The sequence below is a fragment of the Sciurus vulgaris genome (genome assembly GCF_902686455.1).
Source record: "Sciurus vulgaris genome assembly, chromosome: 1".
Classification (NCBI taxonomy): Eukaryota; Metazoa; Chordata; class Mammalia; order Rodentia; family Sciuridae; genus Sciurus; species Sciurus vulgaris.
In genome coordinates this window covers 33,888,664-33,908,648 of record NC_136461.1, presented here as the reverse complement: position 1 = coordinate 33,908,648, position 19,985 = coordinate 33,888,664, and the positions used below count along the sequence as shown (strand labels likewise).

The window sequence follows — 19,985 nt, the reverse complement described above, 5'->3', positions numbered from 1 at the left end:
TAGGGAGATGGCAACAGTACAGAGGGAAACAAATCAATGGCTTGAGGATTAATGGGACTGTGGTTGGCAAACTTGTTGGATGCCCTGTCCCTCCCTTCTGTACCTGTCCCTCTGTGTGTTCTACATCCTTATCCTCCCATGCCAGTTAAAGGACTCATGTACTGAAGGTGACATTACTGACATTTGGGAGTAGTTCTCTTGGGACTCTTTTCGTGCCTTTTAAGGCCAGCCTGTGCACATGGTTCCCTTTGAGAATTTCCCAATGTGTTCCAGGTTGGTGCCTTTTGATTGTGGTTTTCCAGGAGCCTCAGCCCACAAAGCTAACCACGTGGGGATGCAAGGTGAGCATCAGTAAGCACTGGGAACCTTGGTGCCGCCACCCTCGACGCCAGGTCTGGGTCTAAGCACATGCTGACTCCACTTCAGCAGCTGCTTAGACTTTCTCTACTACGAGTGACGGGGACTTGTGTGGTCTTCTTAGGATTTCTCACTGACTCTACAATCAGAAATATTCATACCTCTAGGCTCTGAGTAGATGCTGAGACCCTCTGGAGCCCAGGTCCGGGTACCAAGGCTGGATCTGCCTCCACACTGCTGGGAAGAGATATGTTAGGGTTTGGATGTGAGGTGTCCCCCAAAAGCTCATGTGTGAGACAATACAAGAAGGGTTAGAGGAAAAATGATTGGATTATAAGCACCTTAATGCAATCCGTGAATCAATCCCCTGATGGGGATTAACTGAGTGGTAACTGAAGACAGGTAGGGGGTGGCCTTAGGGTATAAATTTTGTATCTGTTAAGTGGAATCTTTCTCTGCTTCCTGATCACCACGTAAGTGGATTCCCTCCACCACATTCTTCCACCACGATGCTCAGCCTCACCTCAAGCCCCGAGGAATGGAACCAGCTGCCTATAGACTGAGATCCCTGAAACTGTGAGCCCCCAAATAAACTATTCCTCCTCTACAATTGCTCTGATCAGATCCTTTAGTCACAGCAGCGGAAAAGCTGACTAAAACAAGGTGAGATGGTGATGAGCAAGTCAGGCTGCTGGTCTAACACAAAGACAGTCCTGAGGTCCCTGTGGCCACTGCTGCCAAATGCCACGTCATTGCTCTTCTTGCTGGAAATAAAAGGGAACAGGAAGGCCCTTAGAAGAATTGAGAGACAAGAGAGAGAACTCAGTGCAAAGTCATCCCCCTGGTCTGGAAGTTCAGTCCCCTGTAGCAGCAGTAACCCTGGAGTAAGCAGCAGTGCTGAGGAGTCCCATGGGGCCCAGCCCTGGGAGCTGTGTTTTTACACTAAAAGACCTTGTTTCTTGTCTCCTCCTGGTCATAACCCTGTTTAATAGAGACATTAAGATGAATGATTGAGGCTGCCTCTCACTGCAGCCTGCGGGGGGGGCAGCATGGGTGACCCTGGGCAGAGGGGACACAGTGGGAATGGGGTTGAGGTGGGAGGGGATTTGGAAGCATCCCCCTCCAACACTGATCTTCAGCTTTGCTAGGTGGAAATCCCTGCCCTCAGAGCTCCCTCAAGGTTGCCTCATCCAGCAGTGCTTCTCAGTGTTGAGCATCTACAGCTTCCTTCTGCCTCCCCAGCATTAGGAAGGGGATGACACAAGCAGAAAAAGCTGTGGATGTATAAGGGATGGCAGTGACTTCTACTTATATGCGTTTTCAAAGGGCTTTGATAAGATTTGATATACACATCACTTTTCATATTTATAAAACCAATAGATAACAATCATTGGATGTTCAGATGTTTCAAAGACTTTTGAACTGTATGCTTTTTTTGTGGGGCACTCAAACACTAAGCCACATCCCCAGTCCTATTTTGTATTTTATTTAGAGACAGCGTCTCACTGAGTTGCTTAGCACCTTAATGTTGCTGAAGCTGGCTTTGAACTTGAGATCCTCCTGTCTTAGCCTCCTGGACCACTGGGATTATAGGCATGTGCCACCGCACCCTGCGAAGCGTATGCCTTGTCACATCAGATTCTCACAACAGCCCCAGGACACAGGCCAAGTTATTATGCCCAATCTACAGATGAAAAAACTGAAGCTTGAAGAAGCTAAACTACTTGTCTGAGGTCACCCAACTCATAAGGGTAAAGCCAGGCAGTGTAACTTCAAAGCCTGTGTTCCTAATGCTGTCCTAGTTTACTACCTCCACTTTTAAAAATTGACCTCGCCTGGAATTGGGAGAAGCAAAGGAGAGGACTGGAGTTTTGAATCAGATAGGAAATTGATTTAGAGGTCAGAGACAACAGTTAGGGATAAACAGGCTCATCTCTGGATAGGCCTGGAGAAGCAGTGGGGCCCCAGGGAGCACCACTGAGACAGGCTTCATTTGGCATGTTTATGACAGGTCTGGCTGCAGGCGGCCCAGAGAAAGCTGCACCTTGTTAGATGACACCAAACACTTTGTCATGTTTTTGACTTCCCCAAGGCCCCCACCCTCAACTCTTTCTTACCTGGCACTTTGCTGGACATGGAACAAATATTCAATAAACAGCTTCTAAAATGTAAGTACTAAATGAATGTGAAGAGCCACAGCAGCCTTGAGTCAGACTCAGCAAAGAAAAATGTTCTGCCCCTGCTGGTGTGAGTGGACACATTTGATACCACTGTCTCAAACCTCAAGATTCCAGGTGTGGTCTGAGAGGCAGGAGCACCAGTCTCACCAGGGAACTTTTTAACATGCAGAATCTGAGGATGTTTCCAGACCCAAGTAATCACAATTTGCATTTTAACAAGGTGATTACAATGAACACACATTAAAATCTGAGAAACATGCTCTACCACAGGAGTGACCTAGTCACTGCCTGGCTTTAAACCTTGAGTGCTCTCTATCCCCCTCAAGGTCAAGTCCAATCAGTTTATGAGGTGACATGTGTAGTTACACAGGAAGCTGAGGCAGGAGGATCACTTGGAGTCAGAAGTTTGAGGCCAGCCTGGTCAAAATAGTGAGACCACCATCTTTCAGAAAAAGGAAAAAGGAAAAGAAGGGCTTAATGACTATGCATGATTAGTTTTTGCCCAAGTTTTAAAATTCCCTTCACTGATCTCTTTGCCATATTACCTGATCCAATCACACTTCCCATCCCAAGTGGGGTTTTTTTGTTGTTGTTTTTTGTTTTTTGCCTACTGCCTTTGTTTGTGTTATTCTCTTTGCCCAGAATGCCTTCCCCTTGTCATTCTTGTCTTCTCCCCTTGTTAACATGGAAAATTCCTACTCAGTCTTTAAGACTGGACCTACATATCCCCTGTTCTTGGAAGCCTTTCCAGGCTGTACTAGACACCTCATCTTCAAATCCTTATTGCTAGTGGTCTTTAGAATTCCAGCTATCACCCTGGGTGACAAAGATTTCTTAACCATTAATTCTCCATAATTGGAGTATAAGCTCTATGAGGGAAGGAAGTGCGTCTGTTGTTCATGTCCCCTTCTGTTGTTTTCATGGAGCCCAACATTTCAAAGACTATTCAAAGAATATTTGTTAAATCTTAAAAAAAAAAAATACACTTGGAGTATATACTTATTATGATACAGGAAAAGTGAGGGCTATGGATCCTGGAGGAGATGTCCTGAAGTCTTGGGATGCCCTCCTAAAATCCCTCCAGCACTCTCAGGTCCTGGGATGTTGTGGTCAGGCACCCTCTAGAAGTAAGATTGCTGATCAAGTCCCAGCTCTGTGGATTAGTGAGTGCTGTGCAGGGCAGGATGGGCAGGAAGGGCTTGGGGGAACCAGAGGAGGGGAGGGAAGAGCCACCTGAGGAATTAGGAAATGTTTCCTTGAAAGGGAGAGTACTCCCAGTGGAGAGAACAGGGCCACAAAGGCTTGGCAGCAAAAGGTACTACCTTGATGAGTAGTAAATAGTCTGTGGGCTGGAAAAAAAGAGTTAAAAGAATTACTAGAAAATAAGGCTGAAGGCATGAGCTGGAGCTTGGGTAGAAAGGACTTGAATGCCAACCCAGGACCAAGAGGGAGGAGCTGAAGAAGTAGTCTGGTGTAAGGTTGAAGCCCTCCTTGTTGAGGAAGGCAGGGGAACTAATCAGACAGGAAAGGAGCTTATTCACTACATTCTGGGGGAAATGTAATATAATGAATGTCATTGTGAGTTTGGAGCTGATTCTCAGTTACATCAAGTGTGGGAAATTAGGCAACATGCCCTGATTCAAATATCTATTTGAATCTAACGATTATATGAGTGCTGAAAAATTCTCTCAGTGAAAAACAAATAAAAAAACTGCATAACTGGATCAGGTATATACCAGCATGACTTGAGTAGGTATATGTGACAACTCAACAGAGTTCCAGAGACAGACCTATGATAGAGGAGAGAGGAGTCTGGTGGAGTGGACCAGCTTCCGCAGTAGGACTAGAGGTTGAAGAGGGATAATAACTGGTTCAGTATGATGGCTCCTAAATAAACTCACCCTATTCTGGCTACTCTGATGGTAGTAGATGTGCACAATGAGAAGAATAAGTAGAAAGATCTTAAACAACACTGCTTCATGTTCCTATAACAGAATGTCATATGGAGGGAGTCACCTTCTCACTCTGCAAGAGACAGCCATGCTCTCAGTTGTCACAGTACTGTAGGGACTGAGCACATCAGGCAGAGGCATTCAAGGCCAGCATCTATAGTACACTTGGTGACAGAAGCCAGTGGAGACAGTGGCTTGGATTAATAGGTACAGTTGAGGTTTTGGGGGGAACATTGCTAGGGATCAATATTTCTATAAGAGGAGGTTGGAACCTAGAATTAGCAAGACCGGTATATTACTATTAATGTAAACTCACTTGTACCACAAGCTGGAATAGATGGTAGGCTTGGGAATATTTGCATTGCTGCAGAGGAATTACAAAGCAGCCCAGGGAATTGGACTTTGATTAGAAACAGAGCTACCAGAAAGCAGCAGTTTATGAATGGGGTTGGAAAGATGAGGGAGCCTGGCCTGGAGAAGAGAAGTCAGCACCTCTCCAAAGGGGCCAGGGTGAATGCCCAGCAGGCAACTTGAAACTGAGATAGTAACAGGTAAAAAGTGGAGTGCAGGTGAGGTGACTAATGACCCAACCTCAAAGGAAAACTGACCAAGGGCACTTCACTCGCTAAATACCTACATTACACTGGGTGGCACATGAGAGGTGCTTCTTCACTACATTGGTGATGCAGGTTTTATCTCCACTTTATAGTTGGGGAAGGAGCATTCATTTATTCATCAAATATATATGCACAAGGAATATGATGGTGATAAGACACAGTCCTTTTCCTTGAGGATCTCAGAATATCACAGGAGAGAGGCTCAGAGGCAAATCATTACAGACTGTGTTCAGCTGAGAGTAGATGCAAGCACAAGGTGCAGTGAAACCACAGAGAAGTTCCCCAAGTCACTGAGTCAGTAAGTGTCAGCCAGGACTCAAATTCTGCACTGTCTGGGTTCAGACCTTGGCACTTTCTATCATTCTAGTTGTAGATATAGTTGTCAGAACCCTCAGTCATAGTCAGTTCTGAGGAAGGGCAGTAGTCCTTGCTGCTGACATGGCATGTTTAAGAGCAAACAACAGGACCTTGGGAATTGGGATGTAGCATGGCAACCTAGCAGCACCTCAGACCCAGAAAAGATGATGGTGGCCTCCTAGTAACCAGGCCATGGAGACCCTGTCCTGGAATAGAACTGATTCCAGAGTCTAGCAGTAGCAATGGGTGGTTCTAGATATCGGAGCCAATGGGACACTGGAGTCATGGTCTTTAAAGGGACAGATTAGGGACAAGCTGGGATTGAGAGGAGAGGCTATTCTGGAGGTGGCAGTGAGGATCTGAGAAAGAAATCAGACAATTCTTGGGCAAGTAGAACTTGCCCGCTCTCTAGGATCATCGTCTCCTGTTTGTTTCTTTGGAGTCCAGTAGATCCTGACAGGACTGCATGCCTTTTTGAAGGCAACTCCTTTGCTATTGGTTTTGCTTTTACTTCTCTTCTGAGCACTATTTCTGGGAGAAGCTGTGGGCCCCAATCTTTTCTAGGGATGCTTTGCCTCTGACTCGTGGCTGGGTAGCCCAGGCAGGCCTTATACATCTGTGGGGCATGAATCACAATTCTCTCTGGTACAACGGGCAAGGCAAGGTGAAGCCAGAGGATCTATGAAAAGGAGGCTAGGACTAGAGAGACGACAGAGGGTAGATGGAAAGCGCAGCAGCTTGGGGGAAGACAGCCTCCCTGCGCAGGTGTCTCCATTTGATTTCCGATTTAAAGGGGAGGCTTAGATAGCCAAGAAGAAAAAGGCTAATAAGAAAAATATTAAACTGCAGTGTGTGTGTCCCCAGGGACTTCCTGTTGCCATGACTGACCTCCTGGAGAGCGCCATTCGTTCCCGAACATGGCAGCTTTATAGGCACTTGTAGGCCTGCAAAGAACACCAATTTGCTGCTGCAGTTTGTTTTGATAACTGAAACTTTCAATAAATCTATATTAAAATCAAAGGGAAAATTAACTAGGCCCCAGTGAGGGGCACGAAGATAAGGGAACACATTACCACCCTGGCCTCAGCCACCCCACATTTGTCTCTTAGTTCAGACTCAGGTCACCAGGGAGATGAATGACTCAGGCTCACGGGGGAACAGCCCCAGGGAGAGCAGAGAGAAATAGGTATGGCCAGGTCCAACCCCACTGCTCCTTAAGCAGCAGAATACTGCCAGGGGGTAGGGGTGGCAGGGAGAACATAGTAGGGTGGTTGTCATGGTGAGGAGAGGAGCTGGAGAGAGAGGTGGGAAAGGGTGAGAATAACAGTAATAGCCACTATTTATTGAACTCTATGCCAGGTACTGTGCTAAACGCTTCTGTATTTAATTTTAGTTAACAGGTAGGTGCGAGTATTATCTCTACCCTAGAGAAGAAGAAACTGAACTTGAGAGGTATGTGATGTGCCTAAGGTCACAGAGCCAGGACTCAAATCTTGAATAGGCTCTTTCTGAGCCCACATTCATAACTGCACCATCCTGTCTTACATAGCTTATGGAGACTATGTAGGCAGCAGCAATTTTTCCAGTTCCCAGATAAAATGCTTTCAAACCCCGTCTGGGTTTTCCTAACTGTGCCAAGTTTGGGGGCTACCACTCACTGCCCTTTAATTGCTAGTTAAGGTCCCAGTTTGAGTCACCTTGCTGTTTTTCCTGGTGACTTGAAGGGCAGTAGAAGCAACTTGGTGCTGCTGCCTTTAGTTCCTGCTCTCAGTGTTCACTTTAGTCACTTACTTGACCCGGAAGCCAGGAGGTTGCCCAGGGTGTACATAAGTCTGTGCACTGGTCTCAGTTCACTATCTGCCTCTTCAAATTCACTTGCCCCATCTGTACTCTGATACAGGGCGGTGGCCACTTGCTTATTGAACAGTCCAGCTGCCACTATCACCTCATCTGGCTATTCTAGCCTCCCTTGGTAGTGAGAGTAAGGTCTCCACCCAGTCTTCAAAGTGTCCACTGTGGTGGTGGGACTGCAGCAGGCCCCATTTGATCAAATTAGAGTCTTGGGCTGCTCCTATCATTTCTAGTTTCAGATGAATCACTATGTTCCAGGGTGTGGAATCTGGCGCCCCCTGTGGCTACCAAAATGGTGGGGTAATATAATCCTTTGTTTCTTCCTAAAATGTGATTCTTCCTCTAGGGCACATCTAGAATACAAAGAGGAACTAGCTGTATTCTTTGAAGCACTGGCTAACTTGGTAATACACTGTCTTGTATTTTCATTCCATTCTTCCCTGCCTCAATTCTCTTTCCCCCTTACTCCTGCTGCCCTGGGCTTATACTTCCCATTTAAATCTAAGCACATAAGCTTTGTCTCAGGCTGTTTTCTAGGAAACCAAATGGCACACTATAGCCAAGGTTTAAGGTATCAAGTATATACTGCACTCTTCAACTGTTCTATTATTTGAATGCATTTGCCTTATCTTTGTCCAAAAAGGGTTTACAGCCTGGTGAGGTCTTAGAAGTTGTAGAGTTAAGTTCCAGAGCATCAAAAAGGAAAGAGCACATTCTAGGATGTTTGGGCAGGGTCTTCAAGAAGGCCTCCAATCCAGATGGGTAAATTTACTTCATTCTTATAGCCAAGAAGTTTGCTTGTGCCATAATTCTCAGGTCAAAAGTTAGGCTATAACAAAGCCAGAGACAAAAGAGGCCAACTTATGGTCTTATTTTTATATTTACATAATTTACATTTATTATTATTATTATTATTATTTGCAGTGCTGGGGATTGAACCCAGGGCTTTGTGCTTACGAGGCAAGCACTCTACCAACTTAGCTATCTACATTTTTATTTTTATATTTATGTAATTATGTATTGTCTGTTCTTCCTCTTCCATTTCATCTCCTGTCCCTGTTGCTGTTTATTCTCTCATTCATTCACAAATATTTATTGCATGCCTGCTTCGTGCCTGGCCCTGTATTGGGTATTATTGATGGCAGCATGAACAATACAGAAATAACATCTATCCTAGAGGAGCTTAAAATACTGGAGGAGAGATGACAAGGAAATAGACAATTACATAACACTGATCCAATGGAGTTTTATTCAGCCATAAAGAAGAATGAAATTATGTCATTTGAAGGAAAATGGATTGAACTTGAGAAAATAAAGGTAAGCAAAATAGGCCAAACTCAAAAAGTCAAGGATTGTATGTTTTCTTTTCATATGTGGGAGCTAAAGAGGAAAAAGGAAAAAGAGAAGTGGGAGGAGATCTCCTGAAAATTGAAGGGAGATCAGTATTAGGGGAAAGATATCAGGGGGAGGGAAGAGGGAAGGGAAAGGGGAAATATTGTGGAATGCTATTGGCCAAATGATATTGTTATACTGCATGCATATATAACATTGAATCCCATCATTATATACAATTATAATGCACCAATGAAAATTATGGAAAAAGAAAAAAAAAAAAAAAAACAACAAAACAAAACAGTGTGATCAATTTCCGTAGATGTACAGTAGAATCACCTAACTCATGTGTGGATGAAATTAAGGAAGGCATTCCTCCTAATATGGAGATTACCAGACATTTCCAGCTCCGGTGGGAACCACTATGTTAAGATCTTAGAGGCGGTCCAAAAATGACATCACTGTCTTAAGTGAAAATATGCACGTGACAGAGGAGCTTGGTAATTGAAGCTCGTTGAGCATGGTGGCAGTTGCTAGCTCATAGAAGGGTCCTGACTGATTAGGAAGCTGTCAAAGTCACCATTGACTTGTTTAAGTCTGAGGTTTCCCAGCTCATAAGCTGGAACCCACGACTTCCAGAGAACTGGCTTTGGTCAGGGTTCTATCCACAGCTGGGTCAGAATCCTTTTATGTTTCTAAGTGTGGTGCTGGGGATGGAACACAGTGCCTCACGTGCATTAGGCAAATGCTCTACCACTGAGCCACAACCCCAGCCCCAGCAATCAGAATCGTTTTAGCCTTGAAATTTCCTCCAAAGAGCCCTGAACAAGTCAGTTCCCTCTTCCTTAGGCTCTTTAGAAATCTAAGCATTTTGTTCCTCCCAGATCTCACTCAGGCCCACATCAAGAGGGTAGATGATAATAATTACTTGTTGAATGAATTAATCAGGAGAAAGTGTCACATAAATAGAATATGTCACTTTATGAGCCTATACTCACCTTGTGCATATATTGAAAAGTGAGAAAAAAGAGGTGGGGCACCTGAGTCGCTCTAGGCCTGAGGAAGTGTTGTTTTTTTAACTCCCTTTCACTGCTCACAAGTGATCCTCCCCTTCTCGTCTGAGTAAGTGCAGCCTCAAAACTACAAGTCCCATAAGGCCCGCCACCAGCAGTCACCATCTTGACAACTTTAGCGCGCATGTCGGCGGGAGAGCGAGCATTTGGGAAGAAGAAGCCCCGCCCCACTGCAGTCCATTGGTTAAAGGGGCCTACGGCGGGCTCAGCGGTTGGCCACGGAGCCCGCCCGTCCGCCGCGTCGGTCGGGGTCAGAGTGCGCGGAGGTGAGTCGGTGTGTTGTGGACTCGTGGTGCTGGCTGCCGCTGTTGAGGCGGCCGGGAACGGGCGGTGGGAAGCGGGCGGAGCTGGCCCTGCCTCTGCCTGGCCGGCGCCGCATTCGGCGCGGGCCGCGCCCGCCGCCGTCAACTGCCCTGAGCGCCTGCTGAGGCCGAGGGAGACGTCGGGGCCTGCACCTGGAGAGAGCCTGCCGCGCTGGCCCCAAGGAGGGGGCGTTGCCATGGCGACAGCCTCTCCCGCAGCTGACGGGGGGCGGGGGCGGCCCTGGGAAGGAGGGCTGGTCTCCTGGCCCCCTGCCCCTCCTCTTACGCTCCCCTGGACTTGGATGGGTCCGAGTTGGGGGCAACACCCTGGGGTGGGTGATGCTAAGAGCCCCTTCCCCCCATCCTAGGCCCCGGTTAATGCATGCGGTTGCGGGTCGTGGCTTGTATAGTTTGTGCAGCTTGGGGTGATAGCCGTTGTGCACACCTTGAATGCATGAGCTACTGAGCAACGGTCTGGTGTTGGGGGAGCGGGGCAGGGTTTTGCCAGACAGATTGGGTGAGTTGATTAAGGGGCTGACTTCTTACTTGGAATTGCTAGAGAGGTTTGACCGGAGAGGCTAGAAACAGCAAGGAGATAGTTGAGAGAATATCCCCTCTCCCCCTCCCGACACATGCACACGAAATTAGCAATTTACCTTTTTGTAAATCTGAAGCGAAGGAAGGAGTGAATAAGGGGCCTAACCTGGCTAGCTTTCTGTTTGTCTTTTCTGCAAATGGGCTAGCAACAGGTACTTACTTAAGACAAAAAAGAAAAAAGCATTAATTTGGATTGAGGCATGACTGTGAGTTCTTGCAAAATGTAACTTCCTTTAAATTTATTTGGTTTTTGTTGTTCTTGTTTTTTCTTGTTGACCCAAAAGATGCTGAATGTGAGGTCCCTCACTAGGGATGTGGAGTTTGTTTTTAGGGCTGGATTTTGCAACAAATAGTGTCCACTTTTGTCTTCTGCTAGAGGTCTCTGGCCACTTGTATGGCATTTGCTCTTGTCACACATTTCGTCAGTTTCTCAGCATTAGGGCAGCAAAACATGAATTTCATTGGCTAAAGACTACTCTATTTGAATTATAGTAGGTTGTGATTGGCTGATTTTTTTTTTTTTTTTTTTTTTAAACTGTGGTAAGGGGGATTGAAACCAGGCTTCCCATTTGGTAAGCAAGCACTCTATCACTGAGGTACATCCCCAGCCCTTTTTAAATTTTATTTTGAGCTAGAGTCTTGCTAAATTTGCCCAAGCTGACCTTTAATTTTGCTATTCTCCTGCCTCAGCTTACCAAGTAGCTGGGATTACAGGTGTGGGCCACTGGGCCTGACCTGGTTTTTTATTGTAGAGTTGCTACCAGAAATTGACTTCATCAAATTCTGCTTTATTCTGACTTTATCATATACAGCATACCTTGTTTTAGTGGGTTCGTTCTTGGAGCCTAAGTATATTATACCTGAATCCCCTACCATTTAAAAGCCAATTTATAAACAGGGACTTGGAGTGTGACTCCCCTAATGTGGTTCTGTGATCTTAGTTAGAAACCTACTTGGCTGCCTTTCGGCAGGAGGTGCAGAATGGGGGAAGGGAGCTGCCAGGACGTGATTGATAAGGTTTCCTTTATGGATTCTGTGTTGCTTCACTGGAGCCCAGAGCACTTTGGCAACTTAAGCACTCCAAATTAAAAGCTCATTAACAATTCCTGCCCAAAGATCCTGTAAATAATCAGCTAGCTAGGTCATAGAGCGTGCCTAGGAGCTCTCCCTCCAACTTGAAATTTCCAAGTAAAAGTGCTTTTATTCCCTTTCATTTTGAAAAGTGTTTTCTCTATGGTGGGTTAAGTTAGTGGCCTTTTCCCAGAAGATCTGAGTAGAATAGTCAAATGTGTATAATGATAGACAGGAACATATTGGTTCCAATTGTAGGTGTTTCTTTGTGTAAAGGGCATCACTAGCTTACAAGATCATAATGCAACTTCTGGTTCTTTGGAAAATCTGAATTAGGTGATAAATATGATAGGTGTCCATTGATGTTTTGAGTTGGGGTTTGGTTACTTTGACTTTCTTAGAGCTTAGGCAGACATGGAAATATCCTGAAAGTGTTTCCTAGCATTTATGACCACTTACAATATGACCTGTGTGTTTGTGGCAATCCTGCCTCAGTCCTGACCCAGCCTCAGTTCCTGAGTTTGGAATATTATAAGCCTTACTAGTGTCTCCTTGTCTAGATAGCATTCTTTTTGAAATTATCTAGTGAGCCACCACTTCATGGCCATTTTTCTCAGTCTTGGCTCAGATATTGTAAATATTTGGTGTTTCTAGGAAGTAAGTCTCCTTACCAAGAAAAGTGTATTACTAGAGAACATGAAATCCATCATTCCAAAAACAAATATGGTACTAATTGCTTCTGGAAGGTCTATAGAGACCCTTTTTTCCCACATATATAGCTGTTATCCCAAAGTTTTGAGTTGAGGAAGTTGAGATATAGTATGATCCTTAGTGGGGATTTGATCCTTTGTGTTGAAATAGACTTGTCGCAGAGATGTGTGTTTGTCCACAGCATTGGGGCTTTCCAGCTCTCACAGAACCTTCAGCATCCCCAGCTGCCAGTCTTGGCATCTTCGAAGTAAGGAGAGGTGAGACTCCTGTTGCATGGTCAAGTTTGACTTGACTTCTTCCTTTTGAGTATTTGGGCAGGGTGGGGGTGGGAGCTGTTGCAATTGTTTTTCTGTAGCTTCTTTTATTTGGCAGCATATGCTCAAAACTTTTTGAAACTTCCCTAATTCTTAAAGTGAGAATTGGAGTTGAGGATCCAGACTCCTAAGCTCTCTCATGATTTCTTTAATGGGCATCTCATGAACATCTACTTTAGGTTTAGGATGGTTGAATAGAGCTAGAATAGTCCTTTATCCTGAGAAATACACATCTTAATACAAGAGGATGAAACACATTCATTTGACTCTTGATAATGTATCTGATCAAAGCCTTTGGGATATTGGTTTAATTTGAGTTGTGTGTCACCTTTAAGTGAATAGTTAGTCCCAACCTGTCTCCATTTTGCCAGGATCAGGGACTTGCTAAAAAGGCAGACTATGAGATTATTATCTAGGGACTTGGAAGTAGTTTGTTCAATAAGTAAGGGCCAAGCAATTTGCTAGTTCCTAGGATTGTAATAGTGAATAAGACAGCCACTGTTCCTTACCAAAGAACTTAGAAATTCAGAGGAAAGACAGATAGTAAAGAGGCAGTTGGGTTATATCTGAGAGTGCTCTAGTAAAAGAAGTACAAGTTCTCTGGGAGTGCAGAAATATCCCTAACCCGGACTTACAGACTCAGGAACGGCTTCTCAGAGGAAGTAACCTCTTCACCTAGACTTAGACAAAAACATGAGGGACCAGTGTCAGAGCTTTGTTGAGTTCGAGAAAGTTCAGTGTGATTGAAACAGTGCTTAGTACACAGGGGCAGGAGGATATAGTGAGAAATGAAGCAAGAGAGATAAGTGGATGCCAGAGCCTTATAAACTCTTAGGATTAGACCTGGAGTTGTGTCGGTGGGTAGAAAAAGATTAGAAACTGGCAAACTTTCTGTAAAGGACAAGATAGTAAATATTGATGCTCTGTGGCTACTTTATACAACTTGGCAGTTATGTATGAAAGCAGCCATAGACAGTAAGAAAATGAATGAACATGGCTATATTCCAATAAAACTTTATTTATAAAAACAGCTGGACTTAACACATGGGTTCTAGTTTGCTGTGCCTTGAATCACACTTAAGAATAGTAGGAAGCTGTTAAAAGGTTTTAGGCAGGAGCTGGGGTTGTGGCTCAGTGGTAGAGCGCTTGCCTAGCACGTGTGAGGCACAGTTTGATTTTCAGCATCACATGTAAATAAATGAATAAAATAAAGGTCTATCAACATCTGAAAAAAAGGTTTTAGGCAATAGAGTGATGTTTTGTGTTGTAGAAAGTTTGCTCTGATGTCCCTGTGAAGAATGAATTGAAGGGGACAGATATTACTGGAAGCAGAGAGACCAATAATGAGGCTTTAGCAGTTACGTGGATTTCATTTTATATTTCCCTTTTTGTGGTAGTATTTTGATCCTTAAACCAAGTATAACTGAATCTTTGCTTACATGGTTATATTGGTTCTCTTCACTAACTTCTTGGTCATCCGGGTGAAGCTTAAAGTATGTCTATCAAGGAATGTATTGGTAATACCAACTCCTATTTCACAGACTGGAGAAGACAGAGGAAGAGAAAGTTGATATAAGATGAAGTCAAATGTTTGGGGAACTATTTTCTATCGAAGGAAGTATGGAATAAATGAAGTCCTGGAAAGGATATTGGTTTTAGGATTCATGGCTTAATGTCAGTTGTTTTAAACTTCTAGAACTATACCCACAGAAACTGACCCATTTTCCTAAGCTTTCTAGGGAATTGTCCTCTTTCTGTACATGTCCTACTCAGTCTCTCCTTTCCTTGCTTGCAGCAGACTGATGACATTTTCCTAATTTTGGAAATGTTTCCCTGTTCAGGTATGATGATATGTCAGGCACAGGAACCAAGTAAAGTATTTGTTGAGTGTCTAATGGGTAGATTATAGCACAGAGTCCTGTTTCTGCTCTTGCCCTTTGTCTTCCACTTCTTTGAGTCCCATTGCTAGAGGGAAGCCTATAAGTTCTTCCCTTTCTCCCTCCCTTCTTTCCTTTTCCTCCTCAACACTGTACTGAGCTGTACCCTAAGCCCCAAACCTGTCGGTTTCTTTCTTTCTTTTCTTTTTTCTTTTTGTTACTGGAGATTGAATCCATGGGTGAGCCACATCCCTAATACTTTTTTTCTTTTAAAGTTTTGTATTTTGAGACTGGGCCTTGCTATGTTGCTGAGGCTGGCTTTGAACCTGCATTCCTTCTGCCTCAGCCTCCCAAATTGCTCGGATTACAGGCATGTCGCCACTCCTGGCCAACCTGTAGGTTTCTGGTAGTTGTGTTTATGTGACCTTGGACAAGTGACTTAGCTCTCTGAGCTTCACTTTCCTATCTGTAAAATGGAGATAAGGGACTTAATAGGTTGGTTAAAGGCTTTGGTAATGTATATAAAGCTGTTGGGACAGTGTCTTGATATATTTTTATTACTAGTAGTATTTTACACAATGATTTTTTTTTAAAAAATCAGAAAGTAGTTGACAAATACTTTGGTCCGCACTGTCGTCATTGTATCTATATGATAGAAACAACCCTGGTGGCGGGAGCTAACACATAGGAGAAAGTTACAATTAAAGCAAGGCACTGTTTTTCCTAATAGAAAATTCACACACAGCAGAGTTCCATCCAGAACTCATCCCAGAACTTTTGTGGGGATGGACCTTAGTCCCAGCACCATCAGTAAAGTGAGTTGAGCAAGGAGCTTCCTAGTGAATTTCACCTGTGACCAATCATTCCTCCTTGTTTGTCTGGGGCCATTTATTGGTATTGCCACCCTTGTGACCCTACATCTTTGTAAAGTGCCTCTTGAATTTTTTAAATTACTTTTACCGCCAGTATGGGAAGTGGGTCAGATATTCAGCATTCATTTCCTTGCTACCATGTGAGGAAACTGAGGCTCAACAAGGTTAAGTGAGTTGCCTAAGGTCATACTGTGAGGTACTGTCAAAGTGCAGATTTGCCTCCAGATGAAATTGTGTTTGTTTATTGCTGTGATTTCTCTTCCCCTGAGTGAGAGATGTGTAGTCATTGCAGAACTGCATCTGATACATGCCTTGTCCATATCTGCGAGGCTTCATTTGAGTCCTGCTGTATCTGTTTGGTTCTGTTGGGTTTTAATTGATGACTGCTAGAACCAGACCTGTTGGGAAGTAGATTCCCTTTGGGTTGTTGTTTTTAGCCTTTTTTCCTTTGGGGACATTCCTTAGGGAGCCTTGGGTTACGAGGGATTGCTTTGATATGTTCAAAATTGTGCCTTGTGCCCCACAGCTACAGGTAAAATCAAAAGGCAGATAATTTATGGGAGTGTCAAAGCTGGCCGCTGGCACCTCAGGAGGCCATTAGTATGCCTGTTCAGACCCTCTGTGTCCTTGCAATTGATTCTTCTTTGCATGAGCCTGATTTGGGAAGCTGTAGATCTGTGGGTAGTGATTGGATGTGACAGTCCAAATACCGGTCCCTAAATTAATCCTTTTAATAGTATTCCAGCACCAAAGCAATTTCTCTCTCTCTCTCTCTCTCTCTCTCTCTCTCTCTCTCTCTCTCTCAACTGGGAAGGACAGAATGGGGTGGACTGGGGGAAGAATAGAAAGAGAAAGAAAGAAAAGAAGCTTTGTTTGGTGCTTGGGCCATGCTCTGTTCTGGCATGTTCTAATTCCAGAGCAGTGGACTTTGGGCATATTAATTCATTCAGCAAACTCACACTTAACTTTGCGCCTGACCCTGTGCTGGATATTGGGAATACAGAAATGAACAAATGTAGTTCTTGCACCTAAGGGTCTAACTCTGTGTTTCTCAGGCTTTTAAAACTCTTTTCACCATTTAGATTTAAAAGATGAATCTCATACCCTTCTTTAATGCTATGTATGAAATTTTAAAGTGCATGAAGTCTGACCAAAAAAAGTCAAGGAATTAGCATATCTGATATCCTTCTTTTTACCAAACATGCACACATATGCCTACATATAGCTGTTTTCCGTCCATCTCTCAGCTCCTTAAAAATTATTACTAGAAGGAGAAAGATACCTAATGTCTTATAGTGAGAGAAAAGTTACAAAATAAGAATAAACTGTGTTACTGGATAACAAGCAATTAATTTTATGATGGGTTATCAGAGAAGGCTACTAAAAGGGGGAGATTTGAGCTTGGTTTTAGAGAAGGAGTAATAATTTGCCTAGTGAAAAATGGAGGAGCATTCCAACACAGAGGGAGTAGCATTTGCCAAAGTTCAGCTTGGGAAAAGGAAATGTCACATTTGGGAACCTGGGCAAGAGCTCATTGTAACCTGTCTCCTGCCAGTTTCTCACTCTAAGGTGGGAAGATTTGCACCTCTGGAATTGCGTTTGAGAAGAAGCTTTGAGTTCTCCATCGTGCAGTTGTTTTAATTCAAGACGCCTCTTCCTATTCCTACTTTTGTGATCAGGGCTGTAATTTGTTTTTCTTTTTAAAATATAAAAGAAAGTATTATGAAAACAAATTGGTTTGCAAATTTAATCACTGCTTAAGTTTGAGTTACTTTTGGTTAAAATCACACATTACTTAAAAAAAAATTGGGCTGGGATGTAGCTCAGTGGTAGAGTGCTTGCCTAGCATGTACAAAACCCTGGGTTCAATTCCCAGCACAAAAAAAAAAAAAAAGGAAAGAAAGAAAAAGTTAGATTTTGCTGGGCATGGTGGTGCACATCTGTAAGCCCAGCAGCTCAGGAGGCTGAGGCAGGAGGATTTCTAGTTCAAAGTCTGCCTCAGCAACTTAGTGAGGCCCTAAGCAACTTAGGGAGACCCTGTCTCAAAAAGGCCTGGAGAGGTGGCCCAGTGGTAAAGCACCCCTGGATTCAACTGCTGGTATAATAACAAACAAAAAAACCAAAAAAGTTGATATGCATTGTTAGCCCTGTGACAGTTGGGGAAATTGGTCAAGTGTGGAAATGTGGGCCATCAAACATGGTAGAGGAAACTAAGAGTACCCAAAAGATGGGTGCCTCTGAGCCTTAGTTTTCTCATGTGTAAAATGGAAATAGTATTAGCCATTTGGCTTGACAGTTGGAGGACTAAATGATATTAAAATATATAAATCACCAACAAAGAAAATGTTTTTCCCTTTTTTTCATGTGTTAACTGTAGCTCCCTTTTATTTAGCACTTACTATCATGCAGGGCATCATAAGTACATTATTTGATTGAACTGAACCCAAGATATAGGTATTATTTTAGCTATTATTACAAAGAATATGCAGTAGAGTCAGAATTTGAACCTTGATTTTTCTAATACAAGTGTTTTAAGAAATAGATTGTGTGGCTCTGCTTCAGCACCAGTTCTCCATCTTGAAAGCAGGAGCCTAGAAGATATCTGAACAGTTCTGAATACTGCTGTAGATGTAGTTCTGTAGATGTAGATGTAGTCTATAGTATGAGAGGTGCTTAAAGGGATGATGATAATTCACCCTCACTCCCTTCCTATCTTATTTATGATATCTTAGGAAAAAAGACTTTGTGTCCTTTTGTATGTAATGCAGTGGCTACTGACTTGTAGGACTTTACTAAGAGATGTCTTCCAGCTTTGGTCCCTGGAAAGAATTTGACCAAGTTGTGAGTATTCTGATGATTTAGCAAATAGCAAGCAAATTATAAATAGTTGCCTCTTTTTATGTGCTTCTTTAAGCTGTTGAGATGGACCAGTTGAGGGGAGAGCTAAGCTGCTGTGGCCTGTGTTGTTGCCATAAGAATCTGGTGTTCCTATAGGTCTTCAGTGAAGATTCTTAGGTAATTTGGGATTAGCAGCTGTTTCTGAAGGGGGAAGCTCTCCTTAACCCTGCCTTGGAGCAGAATCTCCGAGGCTAAGGGCAGTGACAGGTTGTAGAGGGGAATAGAGTGTTTTGTTGTGGTGAGGGTCCTCTAGCGTTTTGGGGTCATAAGAAGTCATGTAGAGTTTGTGGGACATACCATGATTTCTTTTGTCTCCAGCTCATAGCCTTTAGTGGACTAGACAGCACTTTTAGACTCCTGCCTGTTCTGTGAGACTGTAGAGAATGGTGGGGCATGATGAGTGGAGAGGCCTGCTCCTTGCACTGGAGCCATGACCTAGGTCCTTGGCCTTGGAGTCAAGAGACCTGGATTCTGTTCTTTCTCTTTCTTGCTGTGTGAACCTTGGGTGATCCTTTTTCTTTCCTGGGCTTCATTTCTGCTGGCTGACTGGACCTCTTAGGTTTTCTTTTACCTTTGACCGTCTGATTTTCACAGAAAGTTTTCTGGCAGTAAGGATACATTTATTAGTTGAAAATCATGATTTTTGAAGGCATGCTGTCTGTTTATTTATTTCCCAGGCAACTTTTAGCTGCCTAAGACAAAGTTTGGGACCAGGTAAGTTACAAACAGGTGGTACAGTGTTCTCTGTTATTGCTTCTGTGATTCAGGTGCCTGAGCACCTGTGATGCTATAGGTCAGATTGGGGCAGGAACTTGCCCCAGGTCTGGGAACTGAGGAAGCTATAGCTCTAGTGGTCCAGGTACTTCGGGTTAGATGGACTCAGGACCCGCCTCTGGTACCTCGGAGTTTCTCTGGAAGGTACCCCAGCCTCCCAGTCTGGCTTTTAATGGCATGTATTGAATACAGAGTTAGTATCAACCCCTGTGTTCCGAAAGATTCTAAGTCTGTGTGGTTGGGGAGGTGGAGTGGAGTAGACCACATATTTCCTGATGGACTCCTCTGCTTGTCCCATTCCTTAGGCTCCTCTGGCCTGTGTATGTGGAGTTGAAGAATGAACCCCTCCCTTTACCCTCCCTTCCCCCCTCCAGTAATGGAGGCTATAAAATGTCTATTTACCCAAGACACCAGAACGACTCCTCTGTGGTTCCACTAATCTGGTGATTTGGTGCTTCTTTGGTCTCTCAGGTAAATACAGATTGAGTCTTTTTATAAAGGCATATTATTTCCCTCATTAAATGTGTGTCTTGGCACATGTGTTATTTACCTGATAGACAGTAATGGCTGCAGAGGAGCCATTGGTGTCTGTTGTGTAAATATGCTGTACAGAGACCATCCTCCAGGGGCTGTGGCGCAGACCTCTTTCTCCAACTCAGGCTGGCCCCAGGGCAGTCCCTGTTTACCCCTCCTCTGTCCCCATTGGAGGACTGATCCCTTCATTTTGAGGAGAGAATCATTCATATTCCCTCTTGCTGTAGGCTGCTTACTCCTTTAATTTGTTCAAAGAAGAAAAAGGATGTCTGAGAATAAATGTGTAAATCTTGCTCTCTGATAAAAGATAGTTTGC

General features: G+C 43.8%; 1 protein-coding gene across 11 annotated transcripts in view; it reads left to right on the top strand.

Annotated features, from left to right (window-relative positions):
- The first annotated feature begins 9,921 nt into the window (after positions 1 to 9,921).
- ERI3 (ERI1 exoribonuclease family member 3) overlaps positions 9,922 to 19,985 on the top strand; it is a 130,874-nt gene continuing 120,810 nt past the window's right edge. For 8 of the 11 annotated variants that reach the window (XM_079151967.1, XM_079151960.1, XM_079151966.1 and 5 more), the window contains exons 1-2: positions 9,993 to 10,353; positions 12,582 to 12,657. In XM_079151967.1, coding sequence (XP_079008093.1) covers positions 10,219 to 10,353; positions 12,582 to 12,657 — 211 coding nt within the window. In that variant the 5' untranslated portion in view covers positions 9,993 to 10,218. The other 3 variants (XM_079151969.1, XM_079151961.1, XM_079151968.1) reach the window with 3 other exon arrangements.